Source organism: Oncorhynchus gorbuscha, linkage group LG07 (genome assembly GCF_021184085.1).
Source record: "Oncorhynchus gorbuscha isolate QuinsamMale2020 ecotype Even-year linkage group LG07, OgorEven_v1.0, whole genome shotgun sequence".
Taxonomy (NCBI): Eukaryota; Metazoa; Chordata; class Actinopteri; order Salmoniformes; family Salmonidae; genus Oncorhynchus; species Oncorhynchus gorbuscha.
In genome coordinates this window covers 74,877,814-74,891,877 of record NC_060179.1, presented here as the reverse complement: position 1 = coordinate 74,891,877, position 14,064 = coordinate 74,877,814, and the positions used below count along the sequence as shown (strand labels likewise).

Genomic DNA, 14,064 nt, shown 5'->3' with positions numbered 1-14,064 from the left:
CGCAGCTGCTTTCCAATCTTTGGGAATCTCAGACGATACAAAAAAAGAGGTTGAACAGGCTAGTAATAGGGGTTGAAACAATTCCGGCAGATAGTTTTAGAAAGAAAGGGTCCAGATTGTCTAGCCCGGCTGATTTGTAGGGGTCCAGATTTTGCAGCTCTTTCAGAACATCAGCTGACTGGATTTGGAAGATGGAGAAATGGGGAAGGCTTGGGCGAGTTGCTGTGGGGGATGCAGTGCTGTTGACCGGGGTAGGGGTAGCCAGGTGGAAAGCATGGCCAGCCATAGAAAAATGCTTATTGAAATTCTCAATTATAGTGGATTTATCGGTGGTGACAGAGTTTCCTATCCTCCATGCAGTGGGCACCTGGGAGGAGGTGTTCTTATTCTCCATGGATTTTACAGTGTCCCAGAACTTTTTTGAGTGTGTGTTGCAGGAAGCACATTTCTGCTTGAAAAATATAGCCTTGGCTTTTCTAACTGCCTGTGTATGTTGGTTTCTAACTTCCCTGAAAAGTCGCATATCACGGGGGCTGTTCGATTCTAATCTAGAACGCCATAGGATGTTTTTGTGATGGTTAAGGGCAGTCAGGTCTGGAGAGAACTCAGGACTATATCTGTTCCTGGTTAATCAGTCTAATCGTGTAATACTAATTACAGAGAATCTTTGATAAAAACTATAAGTCTTCAGTTAATGATTGTAAAGACGACACTGGTATTCACGATATATCGGCCTACTGTAGCCTAACTGTCCCCATAATAAACAAGAAGTAACAGCATTTGCAATGAGCTATGGTTCTTTTTCTCCACGGTCTCAGTGAGGAACAGTAAAAACCATTTAGAGGGATGAAACTTGAGGACCACAGTAAAGGCTTGTTTGTTTGGAGAACAGATGTGTGACTGTTTCTGTTTCTATACTTTCCAACAGTGCTGCCAATCAATTTCAGGAATGTTTCAACCGTATGATATTAAATCATTTGCTGACTTTGCCCATGGCACAGCTACAGTACATGCAGCAGGCTAGTAGGGCATGAATTTCAGCAAACACCATAGAAAAATATTTTGAAGTTCTATGACTGATTGTTTGCTCAAAGCTAAACAATGACACAGTAACCTGAGTAGATCTACATATTTAGCATGTGACGCAGCTTTGACCGAGGCCTGGTGTTTCAACATAGATGTCTATTCGTACTAATGACAGCGACAGATGATGGTGTCACGTGCAAGACGAGCCGGAGGAAATCCACCCTCCCAACTAGGCTGTTGATTGTTCCATTGTATAATTTTACTGTTATTCTGGACGAGGACGCATATAAGCTGCACCATTGTTTAAACCAGGGATGGGCAACTGTTGGCCCGTGGGCCACATGCGGCCGTACCCCCCCTTTGTAGGCCCGCGGACCAGTGCATCAGCAGTTTTTCTCTTGTTATGCCAGTCACTGACAGTCACTCAATTAGCCTATGTCAGCTAAAATGTTTTAGATGAGTAAATTAGTCTAGCCAGCTATCTAAACTTGTAGTAATCATGGTCAAATTACAGACCGGGGGCCCCTATTTATATTGTTAGTTACTCTCACTCAGATATCATATAAAAAAGGGAAGGAAATTTGCTGTAAAACTGCACATTTTTCTCTCTGCCCCATGGCGAAATTAGTGGAATTGCATGAAATGAGTTATAATAATAGCTAAATCTTCTCTCTGCACCCGGGAAAATATATAGAATTGCAGCAAACTTGCTGTAAAACAGTGCCACCCCTTGACCTAATGTGTAGAATCGCAGGAAATGAACTCTAAAACCTTTTTCTCTCCACTGTCAAGAGGGTGGGCAACTAAAATGTTTTGATAGCAAGGTGGGGGTGGCCCCAGACAAAATGTCCCTTAGGGCCCCCAAAAAAAACATGTGTGGGTATGGATGTGGTTATGCAGACCCATGAGCCACTGTGGCCCCTCATGATGAGTTCAGATTTTTTTGTGGCCTCTACCCCCATCAAGGTTGCCCATCCCTGGTTTAAAACATCCTAATTATGGATACAACTTCTCTTCTGGGGTAAAAACTACTTGACTGCTAATGCTGGAGCAAAGTTTATTTTCCTCATGTTCCTATGACCAAGGATATTGTCACGGTTGTTAAAATGGATGGACCAAGGCGCGGCGTGATTTGAGTTCCACATCTTTATTAAAAGTGAAACTTCTCAACAAAACAATAAAAACCCAACGAACGTGAAGTAACACTAACACAAAACAATATCCCACAAATGCAGGTGGGAACAGGGATACCTTAAGTATGATCCCCAATTAGAGACAACGATAATCAGCTGCCTCTAATTGGGAACCACTCAATCCCAAACATAGAAATAAATCGACTAGAACACCCCCTAGTCACGCCCTGGCCTACAACACCATAGAGAACCAAGGGCTCTCTATGGTCAGGGCGTGACAGATATGTTGCTAGTTTGTTTTGCTTACTCACCGTTTGTTATGTTTGGTAACTATTATTGAATAGGATGTAGCTAAATAAGTGTTTCATTGATGCACAAAAGGTCACACGGAGATAAGCTTTAGGGAGACTTGAGGCTCTCTGTGCTTTATAGATGAACAACAGACAAAGGCTGTATGAAGACAGTTATAGAGAATGTTCTCAACATCACTGAACTACCCTACAGCCTAGAGTCATTCCTTAAAATAAAATAATGTGACGAGACTATGACATTTGTTCAAGTTACAACAACATGTTTTGGGGTGTTGGACTTTTTCAGATGGAACACCCCAGGGTATGTTAAGTATTATTAGCAAGCTGTCTGGTAGATAAATGCTCTGACGAACAGTTAATGTTAGGGATGCACGATATATCGGTGAACATATCGGAATCGGACGATATTAACTAAAAATGCCAACATCGGTAATGGCCCGATATCTAGTTTAACACCGATGTGCAAAACCGATGTCAAAGCTGATATAGCTATATAATGTAGGTACATGACGTAATGAAGCCATGTAAAATGTTGCGCTACACGTGCAACACAGCATTCCTAACCTATCCCAGAATGTCTGCTGTGTGGATCGAGCAGTCAACAAGTCAAGCAGTCAATTGAAAGAGTAAGAACATTTCAGCGAGACAACTCAAAAGGCGAAATCCATTAACGCCAAGATAATGGAATTCATTGCCCTTGACAATCAACCATTCTCTGTCGTGGGTGATGGCTTTCGCAACTAGTCAAGCACCGATACACACGACCAAGTGCGCTATTTTTCAGATGTTGCCCTACCGAAGTTGCACAGTAATATGCTATTAGTTTCACGACATACTATGGAATGCCGTTTGTGTCATTGCGTGTCAAAAAAGATACACGCCAAATAACAATATTTAACAATAACGCTATTTGACGCCTTAAATACGCTTTAAATTTGAGATGTCAAATAACACTTTTCTATTATAGAATATTGTGTTTTCTGAATTTGCACATGCAAGCCAAGCGCCACCACTACACTATCAGTAGCACTGTCAAAGCTGAACAAAAAAGTCTGCAAACAAGCAATCACCGGCCACGAACAATGGGTTTACAATACCGCGTTAGTTATTAAGCATTATTTGTTCGACCGCAACTTCTGAGGTAGCTAGCTAGCTTTAGCTTGGTACCTATTGTAGCTAGCACCAATACAATCAGCCTGAAAACAATGACCAGTAGAAACTACAGTCATTCTCAATATTCTTAGTAGAGGTCAACCGATTATGATTTTTCAACGCCGATACCGATTATTGGAGGACCAAAAAAGGCCGATACCGATTCATCGGACGATTTTTTTTAAATATTTTTTATTTGTAATAATGACAATTACAACAATACTGAATTAACACTTATTTTAACTTAATATAAAACATCAATAAAATCAATTTAGCCTCAAATAAATAATGAAACATGTTCAATTTGGTTTAAATAATGCAACAACAAAGTGTTGGAGAAGAAAGTAATATGTGCCATGTAAAAATGTGTGCCATGTAAAAAAAGCTAACGTTTAAGTTCCTTGCTCAGAACATGAGAACATATGAAAATTGGCAGTTCCATTTAACATGAGACTTCAATATTCCAAGGTAAGAGGTTTTAGGTTGTAGTTAATATAGTATTTATAGGACTATTTCTCTCTATACCATTTGTATTTCATATACCTTTGACTATTGGATGTTTTTATAGGCACTATATTATTGCCAGTGTAACAGTATAGCTTCGGTCCCCCTCCTCGCCCCTACCTGGGCTCGAACCAGGAACACATCGACAACAGCCACACTCGAAGCATCGTTACCCATCGCTCCACAAAAGCTGCGGCCCTTGCAGCGCAAGGGAATAACTGCTCCAAATCTAAAAGCGAGTGACGTTTGAAACAGTATTAGCGCATACCCAGCTAACTAGCTAGCCATTTCACATTGGTTACACCAGCCATTAGACTGATAGGCTTGAAGTCATAAACAGCGCTGCGCTTGCGAAGAGCTGCTGGCAAAATGCACAAAAGTGCTGTTTGAATGAATGATTACGGGCCTGCTGCTGCTCAGTCAGACTGCTCTATCAATTCAGACTTAATTAAAACATAATAACACACAGAAATACGAGCCTTTGGTCACAGTTCCTAGGCAGTCATTGAAAATAAGAATGTGTTCTTAACTGACTTGCCTAGTTAAATAAATGGTATAAAAAAATTAAAAAAAAATGTAAAAATAATCGGACATCGGCGCCCAAAAATACAGATTTTTTTTCGGCCATTCCGATTAATCGGTCAACCTCTAATTCTTAGCAATGATTTAGGAATCCTTGTGAGTAAGTATTAGCTAGGTAGCCACTTGTTGTTCACCTATTGAAATTGAACTTCAGTTCATGAAAATAAATAGCTAGCCAGCTACTTAACCCTGTTGCCCAAAGCTAACGTTATAAGCAGCCAGCTAGCTTCATCTGGCTAGTGACGGTCGACCAGACCGGGTTATGTGTTGTGAAGCTAGCCACAATAAGGATTAGGCACAATAGTGGAATATGTGGTTTGCCTTCAAAATAAAAGTACCTCTTTGAAAGTGATGCAGAAGGTTACAATTGGTGGAATCATGCCATATTTAGACTAGATCATGTTGAACAAGATTGGAATGTGAAGCAATAAAATGGGGCATCAGTCTACTCTGTGACACCCACAGAACACAACTGTGAAGATTTTATGCAAATATTAGCGCTGTATCGCGGGACTGTGACTGTGTGATATCACACCCCCCCAGTCAGCCTGTTGTATTGTATTGATATTCATATTGAACTGTACAGCTTTACCTAAGGATTTGGGGTATCAGTCTCCTCAATACCCAAGCTATTTGTTACCAACGTCCTCCTCAGACTCCAAAACATCCAATCAGTATTGTTTTGTCTTGGGAATAGTGTTCAGTACACAAACTTTGACAATAAATGTGGCTCAATTCACAGTTGTTTCAGAGTACTGCAATAAGAGCTACGACACTAATGTTCTCTGGGTGTCACTGAGTAGACTGATACCACATGTCATTGATCCACAATCCATTGGTAAGGCTGTACAGTGAAATACATATGCCCCCAAAGCAATTCTAAAGTTTGTATTGATTTATTTCACCTTTATTTAACCAGGTAGGCTAGTTGAGAACAAGTTCTCATTTACAACTGAGATACTAAGATAAAGCAAAGCAGTTCGACACATACAACAACACAGAGTTACACATGGAATAAACAAACATACAGTCAATAATACATTAGAAAAAGTCTATATGCAGTGTGTACAAATGAGGTAAGATAAGGGAGGTAAAGGCAATAAATAGGCCATGGGGGTGAAGTAATAACAACATACCAATTAAACACTGGAGTGATAGATGTGCAGAAGATGAATGTGCTAGTAGAGATACTGGGGTGCAAAGAAGAAAGATAAATAAATAAATACAATATGGGGATGAGGTAGTTGGATGGGCTATTTACAGGTGGGCTATGTACAGGTGCAGTGATCTGTGAGCTGCTCTGACAGCTGGTGCTTAAAACTAGTGAGGGAGAAATGAGACTCCAGCTTCAGTGATTTTTGCAGTTCGTTCCAGTCGTTGGCAGCAGAGAACTGGAAGGAAATGCGGCGAAAGGAGGAATTGGCTTTGGGGGTGACCAGAGAGATATGCTGGAGCGTGTGCTACGGGTGGGTGCTGCTATGGTGACCAGTGAGCTAAGGTGGGGCTTTACCTCGCAAAGACTTGTAGATGACCTAGAGCCAGTGGGTTTGGCGACGAGTATGAAGCGAGGGCTAGCCAAGGATAGCGAAAGGTCGCAGTGGTGGGTAGTATATGGGGCTTTGGTGACAAAACGGCTGGCACTGTGATAGACTGCATCCAATTTGTAGAGTAGAGTAGAGTAGAGTAGAGTAGAGTAGAGTAGAGTAGAGTAGAGTAGAGTAGAGTAGAGTAGAGTAGAGTAGAGTAGAGTAGAGTAGAGTAGAGTATAATACATACAGTGTGATTTCAACAGATGTTTGTCAAATTAACAAATTATTGTCTTTTGTTGATTTTATATAATAACATTTCAACCTTGTTTAGCATGCTCTATTCAATTATGGCATAATTCTACTATTTGTATTCATTTGCATCACTGTCAATGACATACTTTTATTTTCAAGACTAACCGCAAAGTCCCTATTATGGCTAATCCTTATTGTGGCTAGCTTCACATAGATGGGTCCGACCATCATTCATCCAAGAAGAACTGTCTTATAAATTAGGGTTATTTTAAATGATGACACCTGGGTGTCCGACCACCATTAATCAAAAAAAGAACTGTCTTTTAAATGAAGGTTATTTTAAATGATGACACCTAGCTATAGTCAGCTAGCTAACTATAACTACAGAAACAGATCATTTCGTTTGCTATGTTTTTGGGGAAGAACATTGTTTGCATCCATGGGCTAGCTAGCTTTTTTTTATGACCAGCACTGTAGGTGTGCGAGACAACTTTACCAGCAGCATAGCATACGTATTGATGAATCGTTGTGACATATGAAATACGAGTAATAGTCTAATCAATGTGTAATAACTACGTCAAAAATGTATGAACGCCTTAGATTATTATGTGACTTGCAGTCATATTCAGGCCCTGATTGGTCAACAAGCTTATTTGACACGTAGTGTTTTTTGACACGCCAAAGACCCAAACGGCGTTCCCATAGAAATCCTGTTTGAGAATGAAATGACTGAACAAATTAACAATAAAACAGCACAGCAAGTAAGTGAAAGAAATAGGTTTGATGATGTTTTACTGGTAATGGGGACATAAGTAAATGCTATCAAAAAACGTTTTGGTCAGTGTGGTGTGTGTATGTGTGTAACCTTTATTTAACTGGGCAAGTCCGTTAAGAACAAATTCTTATTTACAATGACGGCCTACCCCCGGCCAAACCCAGACGGTGCTGGGACAATTGTGCGCCGCCCTATAGGACTCCCAATCATGGCCGGATGTGATACAGCCTGGATTCGAACCAGGGACTGTAGTGACGCCTCTTGCACTGAGATGCAGTGCCTTAGACCGCTGCGTCCATGTGTGTGTGTTAACTATTTAACTGTACTAGAATGATTAAAAGGCTGCAACATTTTTTAATATCGGTTATCGGTATCATTTTTGGGGGGGGGCAAGGAAAATATCGGGTATCGTTATCGGCCAGGAATGTAATATCGGTGCATCACTAGGTAATATATTTTTACCAAAACATGAATTATGATTCAGTATTGAACTTCCTCCTTGTTCCCATTATAACTTTGTACTGAGTCCTCAGAAAAGGTGATTTCCAGCTATCTGTCACCTGAAAAATAACTTAGATCATTAAAGTTTTACTGCAGTGGGCTAAATCAGGGTCCCACAGAGTCTTTCTTGCTAGTCTTAAACAAATCTACTTTGAAACAAAAGTATCCACCTCACACACAAGGTTATGTGCTTAAAAAAAGAAGACACCTGTACCATGTCAGATATAGAGTTGAAATGTATTACATTTTGAGTTTGCTTCCCAATATTACACTTTATATACGTAACAGAAAACTGAAATATAACAGAACTGTTTGACATAGAAACACCAGATTTTTTGCGGGGTTTTAAAAAGAATGTTTATTAATTATGAAATTATGAAAAATATGAATAACATTCCACCCATGAGGCCACTGGGTCATTTGACTGAAGGAAAGGGGTCCACGGATATGCCTTGTGATCATTTCAAACAGGGATATTCCTAAAGTGGTTGGCAATGCATTGCAAGGCTATTGGCCTGTCTATTAAAGCTGCAGCACAGCTCCCTGGCTGCAGGTGACAATGACATTGATCACTAGTATTCAAATGTTCGGCTCAAATCACTGTCGGGCTTAAAACACTTTACAATACCTTTATTTCATAAACTACTGATAAGTAGTGCACATACTAAATTATTATTGCGGTATTATTAAACATTACCAACATTTGTAATGATGTATACGCTCAAGAGAAGAATTTATAAGAATCAAAGTAAAGAAATAATATTAATAGAATATCGGTTTAGAGTGGGTGCAATTCTTAACATTATGGTAACTAACAATAATAAGTGTGGACCAAAGTCATTTTTAGAAACCAAAATGTTTTTTGTAACATTTGAAGTAGAAGTATGTAGTATGTAGGTGGTTGTAGGGAGCACCAATTATAAAACAAATTGTTGTCTGACCTAGCGCCTGGAGACAAAAGTCAGACACATTCCAAATGATGCTACATCATATGATTCCATTAGGCTCTAGTCAAGGACCATTAAGCCAGGTCACAGCTGACTGTTTGTTGCTGTCATAGCAACAGCTGAGAGAGAGAGAGAGAGAGAGAGAGAGAGAGAGAGAGAGAGAGAGAGAGAGAGAGAGAGAGAGAGAGAGAGAGAGAGAGAGAGAGAGAGAGAGAGAGAGAGAGAGAGAGAGAGAGAGAGAGAGAGAGAGAGAGAGAGAGAGAGAGAGAGAGAGAGAGACCACATTAATCTGCATTGTTAGTGAACACTGGTTAACAAGGATTCACAGTAACATACACAACTAACACATTCACACGGATGACCTTTACTCACTGATCGTTCAAACGGTGCAGATAATGTGGGGGAGATGGAAAATATAAAGTGAAAAAACAATCACTGTAGGAGACGTAGTCTATTCGAGTTTCACACTATAGGCCTGGTCAGAGATTATGGGAACTGGGATGATGTCATCCAGCTAGTGGAGAATGCTTTGCTGTAGACAGGATATTGAAAATGTAATTCCAGTACTTGACTTGGCCTCAAGTCCTCTCAGCCTGAATGTAAATGCTTGATGGACTGATGTAAGTTAATAGGCCTGCTGCATCTTTAGCTGATGGACCACGGTCCTCTCGTTGTTTAGGCCTACATCAATTACAATATGCTCAATAGATCAAACTAGAGTTATAACAAAATAGGTGTCATCCACGCAACAATATTCAATCCTTCATAGATAGTGTATGTTCAAGGCAAGTAAATAACATCTCCTGCATTATATTTTATTCAAATAAATAAGCATCTCCATAATGAATAGGCCTACCAAAATATAGCCTACAGTAATTTCGAGTCTGCCTTTTTTACGTGACAAAAGTGACAGCAAAACGTGGTAAACACAACTTTCATAATTATAATATCAACTGTCAAGGCTGTAGACTACAAGTAAATAGCTTAGACTTTCATGTTTCCATTCACTCCGACCCGCTGAAATCAAAGCTCATTGCTTGCAAAGCTCACAAACTTGTTTAGGGCTGTCATTCGGCTGTAGGCTACCACGGAGCAATTTTCCCATACATGGCTATTTGATTCATTTCAAAACATTGTAGGCCTACCAATTAACGCATATATTCAATCAGTATAGGCTAAAGTAATTAGCATACCTTTGTATTTTTCGAGGACATCCTCATAAGCTTGAAGGTATTCCTTTTCGTCCGCGAGCACATAACCCGCCTGTGTCGCGTTGTGGTGAGCCATTACCGGGGATCCACCATAGAGCTCTACAGGCTGGACATTCACCAGACGCTGTGACGAGAATATGTAGCCTAGTTGCGGGACAGGATCCGGACTGAGGAGTGATCCGCGCTGTTGTTCCAAGCAAGGACCCCCCCCCTCCCCCAACAACCAATAGGCGACTCGCCTCTCCGGTGTCATGAGAATCCCGGTAGTGTTCTGTGACAGTCTGGGAGGGAGGGAGAAAGGGCTGCTGGACAAGAGAATACTAATGCACGCGGCTCCCCTCCTTTTACCAACATCCCAGCAATACCAGGAGGCTAATGCGACTGTTCATTACAAAATCAGTCATCATGAACTGCTGTGTTTAATATGCATTAATAAGCACTGATTACCATTCCAGTCATTTCAAGACAGTCCACAATGTTTTCATTCCATGACAAGTATAGCTACATAGTTTAAGCATAAACTCTATTCAATTGTTTTACTTGTTTGGCATTGCCTTATTACAGATATAGGATCATAATTTGACCATTTTCTCAGGGGAGTCAAATAATTATGAGGCAACAAGAATTGTGGATCATTGTGTAGATTATAATTACATTTTGAAGGGGTTGATACATGTTTAGTTAGGGCAAATCAAGCCTGGTATTTTAGTGGAAATTAGAACATTTAGAAGTCTTTTTGAACTTTGAATAGATGACAAGTTAGCATTTCCTGCTGCACGGGAAATGTCCTCCAACAACAGGGTGATCAAATTAAGATCATACACCTGTAGGCCTATTTTTAATCCAGACATACTTAATCCAATTATTATAAAAGGATGACAACTGTCATAATTCATAAATCAAGGCCTATATTATATTTGTTTTAACATAGAGATGCTTCAAAATTACGTTTCACTGATCAAAAAATGATTTGTGTTATACATATGATACACTAATCTGGAATATTGTATATATTTTTCCATCTCTGTTGCATGAGTCTGCATGTAGGTCACATGCAACAGCAGGCAGAGGAGATGTCCTCACAGGTCCTAATATCAAAAGGGTTTCATTCTAGAGGAAATGCAGTCCCGAATGAACAGAGGATGCTGATGATTATTCATTTCAACACAGTCCAGGCTCTATTCAACCAGATTATTTACATAAAATACAGAGAATCAATAGGCCAATGCTTTCTAGGGAGAAGTGATCAAGATGGTATGGACAACAGTTACAGACATGAATAAGATAAACAAAAGGGGAGAAATCAGAGGGCAAGTTTTTCCCAGTATCAGACATCATTGGGAAAGGGTCAGATGCATCTAAATGTATGTCAATTGTAAAGTATTTTGTCAGTAATGTCTTCTTTGTCATCTATCGAACCCCAGTATGATGAGCTGTCGCCATTGGCGTTGGCTAATGGGGATCCTAATCAAATCAAATCCACCTGAACAATGACTACACCCTGCCACCCTGGGTTTTAGGACTACTCACATCGTGAACAAAACAATAAGGGCCCCTTTTAGAAACATCAAATAGCATTTCATACCAAGCAACACACTGAAGGTTGTACGTGTGATAGGCAATAGCATATGTAGCCTTATAATAACATAATGTTGGTCGTATGATCATATCAGGCTGGATTATGATATGTTATACAATGGATGGGTCTAATCCTGAATGCCGATTGGTTAAAACCGCATTCCTGCCAGTGTCTATAATCACATCAGGCTTAATTATGATATGATAGACTCCTGTTGCTCCATTTTTATCAAAGCCAAATATTCTGTTGAGGAATGTCATCAAGCAGGAAAAGGAGATAAGTGGGCGAGATGGCACACCCTGCAGATATACCCATATTCCCATTACCATTGCCAACCAAATACTTGACTTTGTAGTTATGGTTCTGATCATATGACTAACGATTCATTCCTGAATTGAAAAGTGCATAGGCCTATCACAGCCCTGTCAAGGCCACTGAACTGAAATGATGGTCTGAGAACAGTCTTTTTGCAAAAAACAAACAAGCAAAAAAACAAATCCTTTAGCAAGGTCGCCCCTGGAATGTATCATTACTAGGCCTACTCTCATTTGTTTCACAGACTGCATTTGCAGCAGGCCACATGGTTCAATACTGTGAAATTCCCAGTTTGTGGCATAGATGTTGATCAAATGATTCCTATCACATTTAAAAAATATATATTCAAAAAATTAAAACATGTTAATCAAAATAAACATCATCAGACCAACATAAAAGTTGCATAAAGGCCCTGCAGCTTATAAGCCCATGTATTAAAGGATTACAATGAATATTCAAATTCCGATTCTAATAGCCTAATGCACAGCCTTATGCACAGGCAATGATGACTGCTCCTTGCACTTTCACCTATAGAACTCAACCTCAACAGCCATTGGACGGTCAATAGAATAGAGGATTAATGTGAGCATTCCAACACAGCAAATAACGTACCTCGCCTACAGGTTTTGACATGCATTTATTAATTTGTGTTATAGGCTATTCTTATGAGACAGAAGCTTAATTATTGGCTACAGATGCCTACACACATGTATGGCTTTGTCTGAATTGGACATGTATCAGAAGTGACAGTGGCTGACTGCTTATATATGTGACTGTCCAGCAGCTGATTCAGTCTATACTGTAATTGCCCATAGTCCATTTATATGGAGAATAAATAGAACCTGTAGTCTGTAGCCTACACATCAGAGTTGCTATGTGCCATATCTGATAGATGTGCAAAATCAATAGGCTTTCATGTTGAGCGTCTGCTAAATGACTTAAATGTAAATGTAAATGTAAATGTAAATGTTATATTATCAGCAGCACATAAACGATCACTTAGGGCCCCAGCGGTAGCTTAGGGCCCCCCCACCCCCATACAAATCAGAGTCTCAATTTACTGTTGAGAGTTAGAATAGTAGACTAACAAAGTGCAGGTTCTAAATTTGGTTGTGGATCAGCAATTTTTCACTTGTTATGTCAGTCACTGACAGTCACCCAATTAGTCATGTCAGCTAACAATTTTTGATTGCAAAATTGAATTTGATTTATCTCTGCCTCCATAGCAAAATGAATAGAATTGCATGAAATCTGACATAAAATTGCATAAATGTCTCTCCGCCCCATGGCAAAATTTGTAGAATTGGAGGATATTCGCTTCAAAAGTATCTTATTATCCACTTTTTTTAAGAAGGAGGACCACTAAAATGTTTTGCCCGCGAGGAAGGGGGAGCAACCAAGTCTCGCTTAGAGACCCCAAAAGGCTAGATCCGGCCCTGACAATCAATTAAATATGGGCACTCACCTGCAATCCTGAGCACAGCTCTCTCTGCTGGATCCAAAACGGATCCTCCCTGAATTTGTCGCTTATGTCGCTCGTGTCTTGGTAGGTTCCAGGGTAACGTGTCCCCCGGTGCCGGTGAGACCGACCCAGATTTAAGACTATAATCATCTTCGTCCGAGAAATCCGCCGATGAAGACATGGAACAGTGAAGGGAAGCGTTGCCAGAACCGGAGCTCTGTTGAAACAATAGAAATAAATGATCAATGTGTTGCTCGCTCCATCGTAAAACAAATATGACAACACACATATGAGCACAGTCAGAAAGACACAATGTAACATGTCTCACCATCGCTACTCCCACGGTTGCCTAAACTGACGTGCGTAATGTAAATGTACATTGCTCTAGGGAAGGCACCGTAGTGTGAGCCACCATCTCGCCTAGCAATGATCTCTGATTCAACAATAAAAAGCAGAAGCAGGCAGCTAGAATGAAAATCAATTGTATCTGGCTCCCCCGCCAGGCCAGAAATAAGACTTACCGCTGTATACATGGTATCAGTTGATTATATCGAAATCCTTTATCCACTTGCTGTAAACTCAGACAGCGTCCAGGCAGGCTATGTTATTTTTAATCAGAACCACACCCTTGTAGCGATGCACTCTGCTCATTACATTATGCTTGTCTCCCCTTTGGATTGAGAGCCCGAAATGATGTCAAGTCCCCAGAGAGTGTGAAAAGATTGGGCCAGGGAGAGTATCATGCGATGCGAGAGCTCTAGCATGTCAACGCGTCACCATCCTAG

At 40.2% G+C, this 14,064-nt stretch overlaps 1 protein-coding gene across 1 annotated transcript in view; it reads right to left on the bottom strand.

The window, feature by feature from the left end:
• Positions 1 to 13,953, bottom strand: part of dst (dystonin) — a 207,487-nt gene extending 193,534 nt beyond the window's left edge. Inside the window, 2 exon segments of the mRNA XM_046357465.1 lie at positions 13,283 to 13,496; positions 13,801 to 13,953. Of these exon segments, the coding sequence (XP_046213421.1) occupies positions 13,283 to 13,496; positions 13,801 to 13,812 (226 nt within the window). The 5' untranslated portion in view covers positions 13,813 to 13,953.
• Between the last annotated feature and the right edge of the window lie 111 nt (positions 13,954 to 14,064).